The 19568-nt window shown below is 48.8% G+C and overlaps 3 protein-coding genes across 7 annotated transcripts in view; all 3 read left to right on the top strand.

The window, feature by feature from the left end:
* Window positions 1-19568, top strand: part of LOC309329834 (uncharacterized protein) — a 129955-nt gene that overhangs the window by 32001 nt on the left and 78386 nt on the right. The window lies entirely within an intron of this gene.
* Window positions 10-11901, top strand: KCNK4 (potassium two pore domain channel subfamily K member 4). 2 transcript variants are annotated; one of them, XM_081842324.1, is made up of 5 exons: window positions 10-205; window positions 4075-4235; window positions 5117-5303; window positions 6214-6353; window positions 10586-11901. In XM_081842324.1, the coding sequence occupies exons 1-5, from the start codon at window positions 31-33 to the stop codon at window positions 11129-11131; spliced, it is 1209 nt and encodes a 402-aa protein (XP_081698450.1). In that variant the 5' UTR covers window positions 10-30; the 3' UTR covers window positions 11132-11901. The 2 variants fall into 2 exon arrangements, with proteins under 2 accessions (XP_081698450.1, XP_081698451.1); XM_081842325.1 differs by lacking the exon at window positions 10-205 and adding an exon at window positions 2130-3212.
* On the top strand, window positions 15445-18029 carry LOC309330030 (uncharacterized protein). Its single transcript, XM_081841426.1, has 3 exons — window positions 15445-15522; window positions 16682-16745; window positions 17487-18029. The coding sequence occupies exons 2-3, from the start codon at window positions 16692-16694 to the stop codon at window positions 18012-18014; spliced, it is 582 nt and encodes a 193-aa protein (XP_081697552.1). The 5' UTR covers window positions 15445-15522; window positions 16682-16691; the 3' UTR covers window positions 18015-18029.

Below are 19568 nucleotides of genomic sequence, written 5' to 3'. Positions count from 1 at the left end.
TCAGTGCTCTGGGGTTACATCTGTGCTGGAATGCTGGGCCCTCAGTGGCTTGGTCCTAACCTTTTCCTGTGCCCTTCCTCTCAGCAAGTGGGCGATGCCATGGGCGTCGGAGTGGAGCCTGCCATCAACAGCACAAACGCCAACAGCTCGCACTGGGATATGGGCAGCGCTTTCTTCTTCGCTGGCACCGTGATCACCACCATCGGTATCTGGGGTCTTATGGGGAGGAGGGAGGAGACAGAGGGAAGGTGCGGGTATCTTCCTTGCTTTGCTACAGGGAAGCCTGGCAAGGGCTGTGGCGCAGTGTTTGCAGCACGGGCCTTGCATGCAAAAAGGCCCAGGTTCAATCCCTGGTATTATCAGGTCTGAAACACTACAGAAAGCTCCTGCCAGTCCTGGGAGCCACCTGCGTGCATTTAGACACCCATTTCTTAATTTTTTAAAATGAGGTTTTGCCATTTATCTCTATGGTGGTAGTGCTGCTGCTACGCCCCACCATAGGTCAGGCCATGGCCCGGTATTGAGCCCTGGATTTGATAATCTGTTTCATCTAGGCATACCTGCTGCTGATTTGCCACCACCATCCTCAAAGGTAACGCGGGTGGCACTGTGGTCTAAACCACCGAGCTTCTTGGGCTTGCCGATCGGAAGGTTGGTGGTTCGAATCCACACGACGGAGTGAGCTCCTGTTGCTCTGTCCCAGCTCCTGCCAACCTAGCAGTTCGAAAGCAAGCCGCTGTGGCGGGAAGGTAAACAGTGTTACCATGCACTCTGGCTTCTGTCACGGTGTCCCGTTGAGCCAGAAACGGTTTAGTCATGCTGGCCACATGACCTGGAAAGCTGTCTCTGGACAACGCTGGCTCCATTGGCCTGAAAGCAAGAAGAGCGCTGCAACCCCATAGTTGCCTTTGACTGGACTCAACCGTCCAGGGGTCCTTTACCCTTTTTTACCTTTGCCACCCCCAACCACCTTGCCCAGGAAAGTACAGTGGTACCTCGGGTTACAGACACTTCAGGTTACAGACTCTGCTAACCCAGAAATAGTACCTCAGGTTAAGAACTTTACCTCAGGATGAGAACAGAAATTGCATGCCAGCGGAGCAGCAGCAGCGGGAGGCTCCATAAGCTAAAGTGGTACCTCAGGTTAAGAACAGACCTCGAGAACAAATTAAGTTCTTAACCCGAGGTACCACTGTAATATAGTTTTCCAAAATATCTGCATCTAGGGAGGACCTCTTTAGGAGGAGCCTCACCACTGCCTCTTTCAATGCAGAAGGCATAACTCCTTCCAGTGGCGCAGCATTGCCTCATCCATTGAGTCTATCCAATCAATCCCCTCCTGCTAGATTTGGCAGTCATTATGGGTAGGGATGCTGTTGGCCTCATGGCCATAATCGCCCGGTCCACACCCTCAGGTTGCAACAACTGAAGCTGACCCCACAAGGTATAATTCATGAATGGTCCAGGGCCCTTCAAGGAGCCTGAACCAATTGTGGCACCTGGCTCAGCATGGATCCAAGTGTTATTTTCATAGAATCATAGAGTTGGAAGAGACCACAAGGGCCATCGAGTCCAACTCCCTGCCAAGCAGGAAACACCATCAGAGCACTCCTGACATGGTTGTCAAGCCTCTGCTTAAAGACCTCCAAAGAAGGAGACTCCTCCACACTCCTTGGCAGCAAATTCCACTGTCGAACAGCTCTTACTGTCAGGAAGTTCTTCCTAATGTTTAGGTGGAATCTTCTTTCTTGTAGTTTGGAACCATTGCTCCGTGTCCGCTTCTCTGGAGCAGCAGAAAACAACCTTTCTCCCTCCTCTATGTGACATCCTTTTATATATTTGAACATGGCTATCATATCACCCCTTAACCTCCTCTTCTCCAGGCTAAACATGCCCAGCTCCCTTAGCCGTTCCTCATAAGGCATCGTTTTCAGGCCTTTGACCATTTTGGTTGCCCTCCTCTGGACACGTTCCAGTTTGTCGGTGTCCTTCTTGAACTGTGGTGCCCAGAACTGGACACAGTACTCCAGGTGAGGTCTGACCAGAGCAGAATACAGTGGCACTATTACTTCCCTTGATCTAGATGCTATACGCCTATTGATGCAGCCCAGAATTGCATTGGCTTTTTTTGCCCTCAGAGTGTTTTGCAAATCTCTCGCAGAGACAGAAGTCATAGCCCAACATCTGGAGGACCACAGGTTCCCCATGCTAGCCACATGTCCCAACCGATCAGGGATCACATGTTAAATGTACTTAGGTAAAGGTAAAGGGACCCCTGACCATTAGGTCCAGTCGTGGCCAACTCTGGGGTTGCGGCGCTCATCTCGCTTTATTGGCCGAGGGAGCCGGCGTACAGCTTCCAGGTCATGTGGCCAGCATGACTAAGCCGCTTCTGGCGAACCAGAGCAGCGCACGGAAATACCGTTTACCTTCCCGCCGGAGTGGTACCTATTTATCTACTTGCACTTTGGCGTGCTTTCGAACTGCTAGGTTGGCAGGTAGTGTGCCTACCAAGGTGTAAAGTGGGAAGGTGGAACCTGTGGACTTTCCAGGTGTTGTTGGTTATCTGAGATAGCGCAGTTGGTACAGCATGCAACTTTTAATCTCAGGGCCATGAGTTCGAGCCCCACAGCCAGTCTGTTTATACTGTGAGTAGACTGGGAGTTGGACGTGCCTGAGTTAGATGGACCCCTGGTCTGGCTGTGTGTATAGCTGCCTCCTGCATAACTGACCTAGGAGTGGGTATATCAGGGTGATCAATGCAGCCAGCTGGCTGCAGCTTCAAGACGGTGCCAGGGAGCCACACAAAGGATTTACAACCCGGGGCTGAGCAAAGAAGCTAAGAGGCTTTGCTTATTTTTGCTGGAGTCTGCAGGATTGGGACAGAGGCTGATCCAGGCACTTCTCCAAAAATTAAGGAAGCAGAAATGGAACAAGGGGGCTGGATTTTCTGTGCGTACATCCTTGTGCAACATTTTGTTTTGAGCCAGGCCTCGTCCCTGGAACAATGACAAGGGTAAGAGTAAAGAAGCAAAGGTTTCTTCTGAGGATATGAAGAGTGCATCTTTCCTACCCCACGGAGTATTAAGGATGCAAGACCCATCTAGTCCAACACCCTGTTCTCACCGTGGCCAACTAGATGCCTGTGGGAAGCCCCCCAAACAGGACAGGAGTGCATTGGTCCTCTTCTTGTTCTTGCTGCCTGGCAAGAGGTAGACTGCTTCTGAACTGAGAAGCTCTGTTTCTTTTTTCATGGCTAAACGATCACCTCAGTGAATTTGTCTAACCCCCTTTGAAATCTGTCTAAGCTTATGGCAGTGAATTCCATAAGTTAGTGGTATGTTTTGGAACAGGTGTGTTTTCTTTTTTCTGCCCTGAATCTGCTGCCACCACTGGGTGTGGGGGGGGGGAAACCCCTCAGTTTTGTTTGTTTGCTGTATATGTACTTCTTTAAAAAAACATATCCTGTCCATCTTCCAGAAGAAATTATAAGCAGCTAACAAAAACCAGTAATAATAATATAAAACAATCCACAGTTCAGTCAAATCTGCAGTACTCAAAGTATTAGCAGAAAAAAATATCCCAAATCACGATGACAGTTTCAGAACAGCCGTCAGAATTAATAAAACATCCAGATGTAAAAGCAAGGAAAGGTATTTTTAAGACATTGCACACACACATTCAGGCCTGTTTTCACAACCTTGAGGACTACAAACTTGCTTTTTAAAAACCAAAAACAGAATTAATATCCAAATATAAAAATTGCCTTTTTAAGCATATGTGTCTTCAGTGGCCCACAGGGCTGTTTTCACAGTCGTAAAGACTAGAAACTTGCTTTTTAAAAAGCCAAGAACCTAATTCACAATGAGAAAATAAGTACAATAAGACCATGTGCCTATAGCAGCTTTGTTACGTGGGGTTGATGGCAACTGTAGTCCAAAACATTTGGAGGGTGCCTGGTTGGAGTAGTCTGAGCCAGAGCGTTAGAACAGAATCTGGATCAATATCGAGGAGCACTTTCTCTTTTCTGCTGACTCTCTCTCTCTGCCTCTCTCTTTTCTCCTGCCCTAACAGGGTTTGGGAACATCTCCCCCAAGACTGACCCTGGCCGGCTTTTCTGTATCTTCTATGCCCTTGTGGGGATTCCTCTCTTTGGCATGCTGCTGGCAGGAGTCGGGGACCATTTGGGATCGTCTCTCCGGAAAGCCATTGGCAAAGTGGAGGACATATTCTTGGTGAGCAAAACCCTCGCCTGGAAGGCAGCTTCTCTCCAGCCTTTCCAACACCACTTGTACATTTCTCTGCCCACCTTTATTTTCAGGGACCTCCTGCTCATTCTTGTGGGTGGCGCTGTGGGTTAAACCACAGAACCTAGGGCTTGCTGATCAGAAGGTTGGTGGTTCAAATCCCCGCGACGGGGTGAGCTCCCGTTGTTCGGTCCCTGCTCCTGCCAACCTAGCAGTTCAAAAGCACGTCAAAGTGCAAGTAGATAAATAGGTACCGCTCCGGCAGGAAGGTAAACGGCGTTTCCGTGCGCTGCTCTGGTTCGCCAGAAGCGGCTTCGTCATGCTGGCCACATGATCCGGAAGCTGTACGCCGGCTCCCTCGGCCAATAAAGCGAGATGAGCGCTGCAACCCCAGAGTCAGTCACGACTGGACCTAATGGTCAGGGGTCCCTTTACCTTTACCTGCTCATTCTACTGTGAAGGACTCAGGTCGTCTGCTTGCAAAGTCCTGTTTTGCTGGCGCCAGTGCCCTTCTGTGAACTTCCCGCCAGCTTTTTTTGAGTCCTGTTTCGGCACATCTGCAAACTGGAGAAACAGTTATGGGCATTTCACACACACACCATACCACGCCACACCACAGCCTGTTTTGTTGACTGCAGTATAATGCTTGCCTTCCCCAATTTTATCAGGGAGAAGGGTACCTTGTGGGCACCAAGAATCCCCCCTGTGTGTTTGCAGGGCAGCATATTGGCAGTCTGTAGTCTAGACAGGCCGTTTGAAAGAAATGCACTTGGCTGCCTCTTGGATGGCTGCCTTTTGGAGTTGGCTGCCTCTTGGATCACCTGTTGGCTTTTTCAACATTGACCTCTCTTTCATCCTGTTCCCTGCAGAAGTGGCAGGTCAGTGCTACCATTGTGAGGGTCCTCTCAGCCTTGCTCTTCATCCTCATTGGCTGCCTCCTCTTCGTCTCCCTGCCCACCATCATCTTCCAGAGAGTGGAAGGATGGACCCTTTTAGAGAGCGTCTACTTTGTGGTCGTCACGCTGACCACCATTGGATTTGGCGACTATGTGGCAGGTGAGTGTCGTGGGGCGAAATGAAGGGGGTGATCCCAGTGGGGTGGGGTGCTTTGGAATTCCCCTTTCTGACCCTGAGAGTGGTTCCCAGAGCACAATTGTCAGGGAACTGCCATCGGAGAGACAGGTGGTGGACAGGCTCCAGGAGAATAGGAGAGAATCTGCAGCAGAAGAGGGAACCAGCAGGGGGAGTGCAGGAGTCACAGCGGAGGGGAGGCTCTGGGATGCTTCCAGTGAGAGTAGTGGAGAGGTAACGGGACCCCCGTTGGGAACTCCCACCCTTCGCCGGAAACTGTCACGCAGAGAGTCACGAAGGCGCATGTCCGTCAAACAGCTTTTATGTTGGCATAAATTCCGTAGACGCCCACTGTCAGATTCTACCAGCGACTGACGGAGTCATGCTTTGGGGGCTCCGTTAGTGCCTCGGTTTGGATGACCAGCCAAACCCCAGAGGGATCAAGCTTTTACGCACAAGCAGCTCATTATCCCATCACAACAATCAACCCCTCTACCCAGGGAACTCTGGGAACTGAAGCTCTGTGAGGGGAATAAGGGTCTCCTCTCAGTGCCTGTAACAAACTATCATTTCCCAGAATTATTTGGGGGAAGCCAGGGCTGTTTAAAGTGCTTTAAATATTTGGTGTGGATGTGGCCTAAGACTAGTACAAAATGCTACCCTACTGGTTTATTCCAATTGAGAACTTAGTTGGGTTTTCCTGACAGCCTTTCATCCAGGCATTGACCATACATTATCTTAACTTAGCTTCAGCAAGGTGATTCAGTCAAGTCTCTTTGGACCACCTCCTCGCCTCTCTCTTCCTCCCTCTGTACTAAGGTGGAGAGTAACTGGTTTTGGTGGTGATGGGAGTGCTCATTACAAATTGTCTTGCCTTAAACTTTGCTCCTTCCAGGTGATACGAAAAGCGAAGAATACCTGTGGTACCAGCCATTGGTGGTGGTCTGGATTCTGCTGGGCTTGGCCTACTTTGCCTCCATCTTGACTATGATTGGCAACTGGTTGAGGGTGTTGTCCCGGCGCACGAGAGCTGAGGTGAGGACACTGTGCTTCAAGTATCATCTCCATGTCCTCCACAACCCCCATTATTAGGGTTTCCAGGTCAGGAGCATCCCAGACCCTGAGATTTCAAGACCTAGGAGAGATTCCTGGTGATGTCACAGGGCAGGACCTGCAGATGGAGGTTTGTTGGAAGAGAATGAGAGTGGACACCCTCCTCCTCCTCCTCCTATTATTATTATTAATAATATTATTATTATTACTCTAGCTCACCTGAAGATTCAAGCCCTCCAACTGCAACCTGGAGGAGGCCAGGCAAACCTGGAGACTTCAGGTCAGACCTGGAGGTCTGGCAACCCTACCTGTTATTACCTTCTCCCTGTATTTCCCTGTTATGGTGGTGTGGTGATGACTGACTGACTGACTGACTGATTATTTAATTTCTATACTGCTTAATATATTAGAACTATCTTTAAGCAGTGTACAAAAAATGGAAGCAACAACAGACAACAAACAAAATATTACAAAAACACACCACTACTTGTAAAAAGGTTACATTAATACAAAGTTACTAATATATACAAATCAATATCCATTTTCCTTCTGACACACCTTCCCTCTTCACCTCCAGGTTCTCTTGTTAAGTCTACAATTCCCAAAAGCCAATGGTGTAACCTCTGACGCATACATTAGAAGCCACCTTAGATCTTAGGTCAAAGGCTGTTTGTTCATATAGACCAGTATTGGCCCAGTTTGTACAGAACACTAACCCAAACCGTGGCCTAGCATGGTTCCACAATGGAGATGATATCCTGACTGCTGTGCTCCTCCCCTACTCTGGTTCTCCTGCTGTGCCATTGTGAGCTAAGCCAGAGTTGTTGTCCGAATCTAGCCTCATGATTTGTCTCTCTCCAGTCCAGGCCAACTCCTGAGCAGCAACCAAGGTTTGTTTTAGGGTTGGGAACCTCAGGTCTGGGGATCTAATGTGGCCCTCCAGCCTTTTCTATCTGGCCCTTGGGACTCATCCTCCTTTAGGGTTTTTGCCTGGCTGGAATGTTTCCTTAAACTCTGTTCATGCCTCTTAGTTGCCTCGCTTTAATGTGTGTGGAAGGTAGAGCAAAGCAAAATTTACATCCATGTTGCCCAGAAGGGAATGTGGCCCTTGAGCTGAAAAAAAAGTCCCACGCTCCTGGTTTGCAGCCTGTGTTTCGTCTGGAGCGAACCTGGCCTTCTCTATTGCCCTTCAAATTGCAACTTGAGCAAGGCATCTAGGAAGTGTGAAGGTAGAAGTCTGCAGATCAAGCCACTGTTAACAGCTGGCAGGCAGGCAAGCAAGCAAGCAAATAAATAAACAAAAATTTGGGGGCCTTGTTTCTACAGTGCTCCTCATCCCCACCCCCAAACACACACAGCATTCCTTGTGCTGGTGGTGCTCCATAATAACTCAAAGTGAAGGCGAGAATCTGCTGCCTCCAAGTTTTGAAGCATTTCCCCTTTTGCCAATTAAAAAAGCAGATGGCATCAATTTTGCGCATAAACTCATTAAGCGGCTTGCCTAATTGAAAGCCATTTCTTTCTCACTGACCCTGGCGTTCAGACAAAAGGCAATAAAAACAGCTGGAAATGATTGGTGGCATTTTGCACCCACCCGCCTGGAAACAGGACCAGGCACAGTGAAGGGAAGTAGGGGTTGGTTAAGGAGAAATATGTACAGTGGTGCCCCGCAAGACGAATGCCTCGCTAAACGAAAAACCTGCAAGACGAAAGGGTTTTCCGATTTTTTAGCGGCTTCGCAAGACGAATTTCCCTATGGGCTTGCTTCGCAAGACGAAAGCCCATAGGGAAATCTCCGGGGACAGCGGGGAAGCGCAGCACCTGTCCTGAAGGCTTGCGGTGGGAGGTCCGGGAACAGAGGAGAAGGCGCGCAGCGATTCTCCTCTGTTCCCGGGGCTTGCGGTGGGAGGAGGGTTTTTCCTCCCCACCGCCAACCTTCAGAACAGCCTTCTGAATGTTGGCAGTGGGGAGGAAAGCCCTCCTCCCACCGCAAGCCTTCAGGACAGGTCCGGGAACAGAGGAGAAGGCGCACAGCGATTCTCCTCTGTTCCCGGGGCTTGCGGTGGGAGGAAGGTTTTCCTCCCCACTGCCAACATTCAGAAGGCTGTTCTGAAGGCTGGCGGTGGGAAGAAAAGCCCTTCTCCCGCCTCCAGCCTTCAGAAGAGTTCCCCGCAGGGCTCCCCAAGCTGCAGATGTCTGCCCCGCGCGAGGGGCGCTCTGCTGGCTGCTATCCGCAGCCTTGGCAGCCCTGCAGGAACTCTTCTGAAGGCTGGCGGCGGGAGAAGGGCTTTTCTTCCCACCGCCAGCCTTCAGAAGGCTGTTCTGAAGGCTGGCGGGGGGGAGAAAAGTCCTTCTCCCCCCCGCCAGCCTTCAGAAGAGGTCCGGGGACAGACTGTCCCCGGATCTGGTCTGAAGGCGGTCTCCCTAGGAACGCATTAATTGATTTTCAATGCATTCCTATGGGAAACCGTGCTTCGCAAGACGAAAAACTCGCAAGAAGAAAAAACTTGCGGAACGAATTAATTTCGTCTTGCGAGGCACCACTGTACGTGTTTGCAGCGGGTCTCAATTTTATTTGGTGGTGAAGCAGTTTGCAAGGCAGGGAATGCAGTAGCCCCTTAACTGCTGCTCAGCACAATTTCCTACCGTACCCAAGTTGTGGCTGGCCTTGTTGGGCATGGGTGCGAGGGGGAACTGCCTCAACAGCGATGCAATGGGTATAGCAGGCATGTCAGCAGTCAGCTGAGGGCAAACAAAAAGAAATAATTCTTCATGCAGCCTCAGAGGGGTAGACGTGAAAATCAGCTGCAGCAAAACGACCGCTGAAAGTTGCCTCTGGAGCATAAATATTTTGCAGGAGAGATTCAAGCACTAGGAGTCAAGGGCTGAGAACCAAAACTCAAAGATCCTTGCAGCTCAGGAGTCGAGCACTTACCTTCAATGGAGAAGGTCGTGGGTTCAATCGCCAACAGCTCCAGATAGGCCTAGGAGAGACTCCCGATCTGAAATCCTGTAGCGCCACAGCCAGTCAGTGTACACCAGGTGTGGGGAACCTTGGGCCCGCCAGCTGTTGCTGAATTGCAACTAGCCATTGACCAGGCGTAGTGTCGCTCCTGGGAATTGTAGTTCAGCAACATTTGGAGAGCCAAAGGTTCCCCACACTTGATGTAGACAATACCATACCCTCTAAGTGTCCTTATTTTCCAGGGACAGTCCTGGAATTACAAAAGCCATCCCAGCTTCTAATTTGATTCTGGAATGTCCCTATTTCCTCCGCCAGCGGCACCACTGCCTAGCTCAGGGGAGAGGATGAGGCAGCACTTGTTCTGAGAGATGGCGGCGGCAGCATCCTATTGCCTCTCCATGGCTGGCCTCCTCCCTTGGGCAAGGAGAAGGAGAGGCTTCTGTCGCCAAGGCCCAGTTCCTTGTGATGTGCCAGCTCTGAGGGGCAGACAGGGGGCAGGGCTGCCCTGGGTGGGAAGAAAGGGGGAGCCGAGCAGAGCACAAGGAGTCTTGATTTTTTTTTAAAAAAAAATGCTTTGTGCATCCGCATCTAATCTTGCCATTTCCCAAAAATTATTTATTGATGTGTGTTTCCTTATTTATAAATCTGCTAAAGAATAAAATTTTAAAAAAACCAGGATTAAGGGTTTTCTCAGGATGGTGGAGGGCATGTGTGCTGGGTCCCGTTGGTGTGGCAGTGGCTGCACTCCCCCTTCTGATATGAAATGCTCTGCTGTGGACACACAAACACAAACACAAAGGGAGGGTTGAGGAGGATCAGTTGCAGGGGGAATGAGAAATGTCCCTATTTTCATCTGAGTCATGTTGGAAGGTATACAATACTAAGCTATTGGTGTGACTCAGTATAAGACAGAACCCTGTGTTCCTATATCCCTCATAGTCCTTTAGAATTTGCATTTATCCGAAATTAGCTATGCAGCTCTCCAACCAGCATTTACAAAAATGTATATAAAAATGTGTGCATAACAGTAACATGTGAAATGTCTTGCATTAGGGGAAATAACATGCTATACTAGATAGATCTTTTAGCGTAGAAGTTCTTGCATGTTCCTAAGTGGCATCTAATAGGTTTTTCTCCCCACCTTTCTGCTTTCTGACCTTTTGCTTGAATAAATAAAAGACATTCCCCCAATATGGATTTTGGAATTTTCTGTCATAACTAGATCTCCCCCCTTCCTATTTCCCTACAGATGGGAGACTTGACGGCGCACGCTGCCTCCTGGACGGGCAACGTGGCCTCCCAGCTCCGTGTCCCAAACATGGCGTTTCCAGACAAGCTGCACAGAGTGGGCACCTTGAAAGGGAAGCCGCTGTCGCCTTCGGCCATGTTGCAGCAGGGGGACAGCCAAGAGGTATTGCCGCCACTGCTACTGCCGCAGCAGCAATTGCCACCACAGCAGCAATTGCCACCACAGCAGCAATTGCCACCACAGCAGCAATTGCCACCGCAGCTGCCGCCTTTACCACCCCCGCTGCTGCCACCGCCACTGCCATCCCCGCGCCCATCTCCAGGTACTGCACAGCGTGTGGCCCAGCTGCGGCCTATAGACTACGCGGGTGAAAACCTGGCCTTCATTGACGAGAGTTCAGATGCGCTGAGCGACGGAGGGCCACCTTCTGCCAGGTTGCCCCGCCGCATGCGCCCTCGGGCACGGCACCGTGCCAACACGGGCCAGCCACCAGGATTGCCCATGGTCCTGCTGAGCCTGACCCAGGACAAAGGTGAACCTGTCTAAGGCTAGGGCTAGGCCTAAGCCTGTCTTGGAGCAAGTTTCCGACCTATTGGTGCAGTTCTCTTTGTTCCTCTCCTCCTGTGCCCAGCAGAGTGAAACCCAAAGCGTCTCGGCTTTTGTTTCCGTGAGGTGCTAAGTGCCCGCCTTTTTGTGTGCCCTGGCACAAACCCTCTGCACTGCGGTATCCCATTCTATGCTGCCAACTGGGCTCTGTCCCCGTTTCCATAGACACTAGGAACGCCACCCCCTTTGCTGTGCCAACACAGTCTCTTGCTTCCAGTGGGACAAAACCTGGCATCACCGCTCTCCTCTCCGCATGGTGCTCCCCTACTCAGCCTTCCTCCTGGCAGCAGGATTATACTCCTGTTCCCCGAGCATCACTGGAAGCCTCATCTCAACCTGTGTGCCTGTTATGGTTGTCCTCCTTTAATCTTCCAGAACTGCACCTTGTGAGTGGGTGGACAGGTCAGAATCATTCCCATCCACTCTGGCTCCAAGCACCAGGTCTACTTCCTGTTGCATGTTCTCCTGATCACCCCTGTCCCCAAGCACACACGCACAAAACTCCTCCTGCCTTGTGAGTCAGATTAGGCGAATAGCCACACAAAGTGTGAATGAGTTTCATAGCTGTTGTTCCCTTTCTCCCAGGAAATTATGTTAGCATTGGGCTTTTAACAGAGTAGATGTCTGAACAGATGTCGCCATGATTGAGAAGCCTCAGTGCCCTGGACAAACTACAATTCCCAGGATGGGGGTGGGGTGGGGAACCCATGATAGTACAGTGGTGCCTCGCAAGACGAAATTAATCCGTTCTGTGAGGCTCTTTGTATAGCGGTTTTTTCGTCTTGCGAAGCAAGCCCATTGACAGCTTAGCGGATTAGCGCTATTAGCGGTTTAGCGGCTTTTAGCGGATCAGCTGATAAGCGGCTTAGGGCTTAGGAAAAGGGGGGGAGGGGAAAAAACCCCGCAGGAACTCGCAAGACATTTTCGTCTTGCAAAGCAAGCCCATAGGGAAATTCGTTTTGCGAAGCGCCTCCAAAATGGAAAACCCTTTCGTCTAGTGGGTTTTCCATCTTGCGAGGCGTTTGTCTTGCGGGGCACAACTGTATTGCACCTGTACACTTGCTGAAAGTTTGTCACAAACTTATGCATCTTTCCTCCCCTGCTTTGGTGTAGGGACGGAAGAGAAATTTGGTTTAGTTCACTTCTAGAGGCCAACCTACCAAACTGGAACTTCCTGAAACTTAAAAAACACAACCCTCTTTGGAGATTCACACTCCTCTGTGTTTTGCACTGCAGTCCTCCAGCCAAGTAATGTGTAGAAAAATGCATAATTTGGGGTAAAGTATGTGTGAAAATGCTTATATTGCAGAAAATAAAGCGCAAAAAAATGCATTTTGTTTGGAGAAAACTGCTTTGTAAAAAACACTCAAATGCCAGTGAGTTGTCATGAAGACTTTTTTCTTTCTTTTTTAAAAGCAGTTGCAAATGGACGTAGAAATGTGAATAATTGAACTTAAGATTGGAAAAAAATAAGAAACTGAGGGAAACAAGAATTGACAGATTTGCCTATCCCTACCATGGGGTGTCTGGGAAGGTTCTTGTGGGGTGTGATTGCCTAAAATATGCTAACAACTGCATTGGGGGAGTCCCTATCCAACCCTCCCTGCAATCCAGTAATGTTGGAGAGATATAGTAAGATTTGGGAGTGTGTGAACCCTATGGGAGCTCCCTCTTGGTTGGGCTTCCTCCAAGGGCTGTTTGGTTACATGGTGCAAGGCTCTGCAGCCACCCCAAGCTACAGAGAAGAGAGTGTGGGAGGAGGCTACCCTCATCTCTCCCCGTCTTCCATCTTTCACTTCACAAATGTGCCTGTTCTTGACTCTGTATATTGGAAACATTTTATTTATTTATTTATTTATTTATTGGTCTGGTCTTCCAGAAATTAAAACCAAAACTACACGAGAAGCATTTGTGTGTCTGTGTTGTTTGTTTGCATTAATCACAAAGAGACATGTCTCCATGTTAAATTACAGCAGTGGTGGGGAACCTCTGCCCTGTGGGTCCGTCTTGGCCAACTAAACCATACCTGTATGTCAATCAGCTGATGTCACCAGGTAACACCAGGCCTACACCCACCTGTCTAAGTTGGCCTGCGAAGTGAGGGGAGACAGATCTGTTCCACTGGGCCAAAAAGCTTCCCTAGGTGGAATGTAAGAAAGAAGGAAAGTTTGTAGTAAGAAAGTTTGCATTTGCTCCAACTGGCCTTATATAACTGATAGCGCTTCCAGGCTGTTGCTATTTGGGGGTTAGTACTGGGCCGGCCTCAATTCCCCCAGCCCCAGGGGCAGACCAAAGTGATGCTCATCAGCCAGTTGGTCCCACACCCTGGGGAATTCCTATTCCCAGGCCTGCCTGCCACTGGCCAATCCACAGGCAGGCATGCAGTCCTCCCCAGGCAGCCTCTGGATTGGTGACATGGCCGTGGCCAGGCCACAATGCCGCCTGACCATTTATGATAAGGTATAGAAATCTGAGGCCTTGATGGAATATAGGCACATATTAAAAAAAATTGTGAAAATGCTTTTTTAAAAAAAGTTTGAAAAAATATATTGAATTTGCCATAGCTCACCATCGCCAGCTAGTGTCACATTTGTATAATGCACTTTAAAAGGTAAAGGGACCCCTGACCATTAGGTCCAGTCATGGCCGACTCTGGGGTTGCAGCACTCATCTCGTTTTATTGGCCGAGGGAGCCGGTGTACAGCTTCCAGGTCATGTGGCCAGCATGACTAAGCCACTTCTGGCGAACCAGAGCAGCGCACAGAAACGCCGTTTACCTTCCCGCTGGAGCGGCACCTATTTATCTACTTGCACTTTGACGTGCTTTCAAACTGCTAGGTTGGCAGGAGCAGGGACCAAGCAACGGGAGCTCACCCCGTCGCGGGGATTCGAACCGCCGACCTTCTGATCGGCAAGTCCTAGGCTCTGTGATTTAACCCACAGCGCCACCCGCGTCCCATAATGCACTTTACACAACACTTAAAACGTTCTTGTGTATTTCTGGTGAGCAGAGTCCTCTTTTATTTTCAAGTTCAGGCTGGTTGAGGGAGATGACTCAAAAAGTAGCTGAGAGAAAGAAATAACTGCATTCCCTAAGGGCGTATAATGGGCCACGTGTTCTACTTAATAGATTTTCTAATGATCTGCAAAAAGGGTGGGAAAGGGAAGGAGGATGGTGATTAAGTGAAATTTCCAGGTAATGCAAAAAAACCCCCAAAAAAACCAACAGCTGGGATGCCAGCCAGGCATTACAGGTGGCAGGAGAGAGAGAGAGCAAAGCACGCTTTATGAAAGGGAACTGAGAAATAATAATTTTTGTATTGATGGGGACAGTTGTGGTGGGTAGAACAGGAAGTACAATTGCCTCGTCCTGTTTCCATTGGAAATATAGCATTATTTACATGCTCTGGTTGTGGTTCACTACATTGGATGTGCTGTAGTTCATTGGGAGAGCATCTGCTTTGCAGGCTAAAGGATCCCAGGTTCAATCCCCAGCATCTCCAGGAAGGGCTAGAAGAGACTCCCTGTTTGAAACTCAACATAGCTGCTGCCAGTCAGTGTATGCAATATTCAGTTAGATGAACCCAGCAGTCTGAGGCATTGTGGATCAGGATTCTAGGCTGGGGACAATCCCAGACCCGCCAAGTGTCCCTGTTTTCCAGAGACAGTCCTGGATTTACAAAAGCCGTCCCGGTTTCTGATTTGATCCAGGAATGTCCCGCTTTTCCTTAGGATGTCCGTATTTTCATTGGACAAATGTTGGAGGGTATGGACCCCCGAGCCTAGGAGATAAATAACTATATAACCTTTAGAAGGCATCTGAAGGCAGCCCTGTTTAAACGTTTAATGTTTTATTATGCTTTTATATATGTTGGAAGCTGCTCAGAGTGGCATGGGTGGGGTTTTTTAAAAAATATTTTATTTTATTTTAAAAACAGGACCCCTATTTTCATCGGAGAAATGTTGGAGGGTATGCAATCTCAGCCCTGCTAGGGGTGGGTGTGCAACGAAATATTGGCATGTTTAAGGGGGGGGGTGTTCAATATAGGAGAGGGTGAGTCAGATCTGATGAACAGCATATATTTAAATTGCTGCTACAACACCTTAACAATCCGGGGAATTGTCCTTTGTTAAAGTGGTGTAATAGTGCTGAAAATGTATAGTGTGAATGTGACCTTTGTGTCAACAGGGAATTGAGCAGGAAGAGAAGGGTCTTCTTATGTGCTATAGATTTTTTAGGGCTGATTTCCTGAAACCTTTGCTGGCGCTATAGGAAGTCCTGGTGGGCACCAACGCCTGCTCCAAGTCCTGAAATGTCTCTGCGTCTCTGGGTACGCGCTATTCCATTAAAGAACATTCAAAGCACATTCCCTCCCTCACGAAAGAATCCTTGGCACTGTGGTTTGTTAAAAGGTTGCCATGAATTGTGTGGAGTAAAGGACAGAATTATTTGGGAGAAATTATGTGGTTCACATGTGCTTTAATGGCACAGTGTGCACGCACAACCTGTGTTTGGGTGCTATGAGAGGTACAAGAGCCCTGTATAATTTAAAATAGAAACCAGCAACTGCAAAGGAGGGAAGGAAGACGACTGGAACCCGGGAAGGATCTGTTGTTCTCTGTTGCCATGGTGCTGAATGGCTCTCTTGTGTGGCGTTCGCCATATTGTAAAGGACCTGTTCTTTTTATTGTTGGAGAAGAAGAGGCAGTCTTTTCAAGTCCTGTTCTACCCCACAGGGGTGGAGGTGAGAGAGGTGAAGACGCTTTCCCAGCAATAAGAATATTTAAGCTTAAGAGGGCCCAAAGAGTCTAAAGAGCTTTAAAAAAACCCCAACCCAGACACCTTTTGTACTTAGGCTGAGGGAAACTGAGCTACGAAACTCCTTGCCGCAAGGAAAATGCCATGGCAAAGAATTTAGTAATTTCCAATGATCAGTTTAGTGTCAGTAAAAAAAAAAGAAGTGAGGAAAATGCCTGCAGATTCTGCCAAACTCTGCCTCCATCTATCGCCATTTTGTGACTGGCTTTGGCCCACAGCGTCATTTTGTGATTGGTCCTGGGCCTCATAAATGTGAGAAATGTGAGAACCCCTCTCCGTTGGGTTTATGAAGACTTTGCCCACTCCTCCCTTTTTTGTGGATTTACTCAGGAGGAATTGCCCATAAGCAACCCAATCCTGTCCATGTTGCATGTGGGGTCTCTCAGGAGGAATAGCCAATTGGTTATTATGCCACACTCCCAAAGGCAGCCATTTTGTGTTATGCTACATAGGGAGAGCAGCCATTTTGGGACTGGTACCCACAGCACTTTCTCAGACTGTGCACTGGCCCAAAAAGGTGGCTGGGCAAATCATGTCAAATTGAGGGGACCACAGAAGTAAAATGTTTGGTAGAAAGGGAATGAAGGCCTATGGCAGAACCCACTGGAAATGAGCATGGGTCATAACAGAAGGTCCTCATCTCTCTCTTTTTCTCTCCCCACACCCCCAAGAGGCTTCCTAATGGATAGAAGCAGCAGGAAAGCGAAGAAGCCTACTACAGGCACAACAGAGCAGGTAATTGGAACAGGTGGGGTTAGACATTGATTCCTTTTTTTGTCTTCCCCTTAAAAAGTACTTGATTTGAGCATTGTATTCAGATTATTCCTAAGCTTCTTGAAGAAAAATCTTCTATTGAAAATAGGCCATATTTCAAAAAGTAAAATTCCCAGCACCCCCAAAGTTCTGAAATTGTTGAGCTTTTTTTCTTTTTAACCAAAGTTGTTTAGGGTTGTTGTTTTTGTAAACCACCAAAAACAAAGAAAGAGGACACATTTTTTAACTTCAACTCTTTCTTTCTTTCTTTCTTTCTTTCTTTCTTTCTTTCTTTCTTTCTTTCTTTCTTTCTTTCCCCCCAGTGGGAAGGGGGCAGTGGCATAGCCTCCCCCCAAAAAACAAAAAAATCAGCAACATCCCCCAGCATCTCCAAGAGCCGCCGCTGCTGCTGCTGCTGCTGCTGCTTCTTCTTCTTCTTCTTCTTCTTCTTCTTCTTCTTCTTCTTCTTCTTCTTCTTCTTCTGTAAGAAAGGGAGATTCCTTGTTGAGGTCCCCCCCCCCTGCTGTGGAAGGATGGGACTGAGGAGGTAAGTTCCTATGGACCTGCAAAAACAAAACAAAAAAAGATTCAAAAATTGGAGAAGTGCAAATTCTGAAGGATGGCTGTGTTTCAGTTTGTGTATTGTTTCAAAAACTGCAGATTAGGAAGGTTTGCCTTGAAATGTGAACTGAAATGAATTTCACCCCCTAACTGACATTACAGGCTGGTACAGAGAAGCTAACAGAAGATGAGAAGGCACTCAGGAAAGAAGTGGATAATGTACTGCAGGGCGAATTGGTGAAGCTCTTAGCTGAGAAGCAGGAGGAGGCGGAAAGTCCAGCATTTCAAGGTGAAGTACAGAAAGGCAAGGAGACAGAGAAGTCCAAGGAAAGGAAGGGAGGCCTAGCATTGCAGAATGAAGTAGAGAAAGCCCAGACAAAGTCCAAGGCTGATACGGAGCGTGAATCACCTCAGCGTGAAGTAGGAAAAGCCTCGGCAAAGAGAAGGTCCAAGGCGGAAAGTGAGCCTTCCTCATCGTGGGATGAAGCAGGGAAAGGCAGGGTGAGGGAGATGTCCAAGCAGGGAACGGAAGAAGAGAACACCCAGGGGGAAACTGAGGACACTGAGACCCAGGAAAGCAGGGGCAGTGAATCACCGCAGGCTGAAGCAGAGGAATCCTCAGAGAAGGTCACTTGGAAACAAGGCTCTTTATCAAGCAAAGAGGAGGAGATGAACGAGGAGGAGGGGTAAGAGAACCCTCCCCCCAAAGACCAGCTTGCCTCAACCTGTCCCACATGTAGAGATTAGCATCACCGCATAGTGCATGCACACCCACCCGCCCCCTGCCTGCAGTGCTGGGAGTCTCAGATATTTTCTGCCTCCTACACTGAAAAATCAAAGCGATGCTTGGCTTGGAATAAATTTCAAAATAATAATGGCCTACTCCCAAATGAGAATGGAAGCAAAGCAATGACGGGCTTAGCACTAGCAAACAGGCAAGTTCACGGAGTAAAGATTGCGACCACTTCACCCCCAAACCCCACCCCCAGTGCTACAGTTGCCACGCTTCACTCATGGTTTGGTTCAGCATTGTATCTGAGGCCGGCTGGGGTCATCATTTTTCTCCCCCAAACTAACAAACCACAAGTGATATGCCATAGAACAAACCTTGGTCCCAGCTTGTGATTTGTCTGGCACAAGACAAACCACAGGCTTGGATACAACACTTAGCCAAACCATGACTTAGGGCTCGTCCACACTTCTGCTTATCCCTTGCCTAGAAAGCCCAAGTGGACTCTCTAGGCACAGGTCCAAGTGGCTTTGCCTTTGCTCTTCCACTTTCCCTTGTTTAGTGCTAGACTGAAACAAACAGGAAACCCCATTGCGGTTTGTTCTGGAGGGCAAATGGAGGTGTATGTAAGCTTTAGCCTTGGGTAGCCTGTGCAGCAGACAGCAGGACCAGGAGAGGAATGTACCAACTAACTATTGACTTGAAGGCATCTACTTGGTGGGAGACAACTCTGTACTTTCTGATTTTATCTATCGATTTATGGTTTGTATGCGGAGAGTGCCTTTCCTTCAAGTAACTCCAAGCTCCAAGCAATTGTGGGTGGGTGGAGAAAGCAAGCCAATAATCTGGGGGCATTTTTCCTTGTGCCCACATGCTGCCCTGCATTGTCACCAGCAAACACTGGATGTACAGTACCCCAATTTCCTGGAAAGGTATGTGCCATTGCATATGACTGGTGCTAAGTGTTTTGCAATACACAGTTCACCCCCCCCCCCTCCCTTCCTGACTCTAACAGTGCCTTATACAGAGTCAAACCATTGGTCTGTCTAGTCTATACTGACTGGCAGGGGCTATCAAAGGTCTTAGGCTTTCCCAGTGTGGTAAGAATTCACTTTGTTCATTACCCTGTTCTTTCACCACCTTGTTCATTACCCAGGTGAAGTAAGGTAAAGGGACCCCTGACCATTAGATCCAGTCGTGGCCAACTCTGGGGTTGCAGTGGTCATCTCGCTTTGTTGGCCGAGGGAGCTGGCGTACAGCTTCCGGGTCATGTGGCCAGCATGACGAAGCCGCTTCTGGTGAACCAGAGCAGTGCACGGAAACACCATTTACCTTCCTACCTATTTATCTACTTGCACTTTGACGTGCTTTCGAACTGCTAGGTTGGCAGGAGCAGGGACTGAGCAATGGGAGCTCACCCCGTCGCCGGGATTCGAACCGCCAACCTTCTGATTGGCAAGCCCTAGGCTCTGTGGTTTAACCCTCAGCACCACCCCCTTTCCTTCCTAGGTGAG

Source organism: Podarcis erhardii, assembly GCF_964252035.2.
Source record: "Podarcis erhardii genome assembly, chromosome: 15".
Lineage (NCBI taxonomy): Eukaryota > Metazoa > Chordata > Lepidosauria > Squamata > Lacertidae > Podarcis > Podarcis erhardii.
This window is presented reverse-complemented; position numbering and strand designations above follow the sequence as displayed.

Excerpts from the sequence above, each read along its gene's own strand:
- KCNK4 (XM_081842324.1), top strand. The coding sequence starts at position 31 with ATGCTGGGCCCTCAGTGGCTTGGTCCTAACCTTTTCCTGTGCCCTTCC. Across the intron at positions 4,236-5,116 it reads AAGTGGAGGACATATTCTTG|AAGTGGCAGGTCAGTGCTAC; the intron begins GTGAGCAAAACC and ends TGTTCCCTGCAG. Across the intron at positions 5,304-6,213 it reads ATTTGGCGACTATGTGGCAG|GTGATACGAAAAGCGAAGAA; the intron begins GTGAGTGTCGTG and ends TGCTCCTTCCAG.
- LOC309330030 (XM_081841426.1), top strand. The coding sequence starts at position 16,692 with ATGGATAGAAGCAGCAGGAAAGCGAAGAAGCCTACTACAGGCACAACA. Across the intron at positions 16,746-17,486 it reads CTACAGGCACAACAGAGCAG|GCTGGTACAGAGAAGCTAAC; the intron begins GTAATTGGAACA and ends CTGACATTACAG.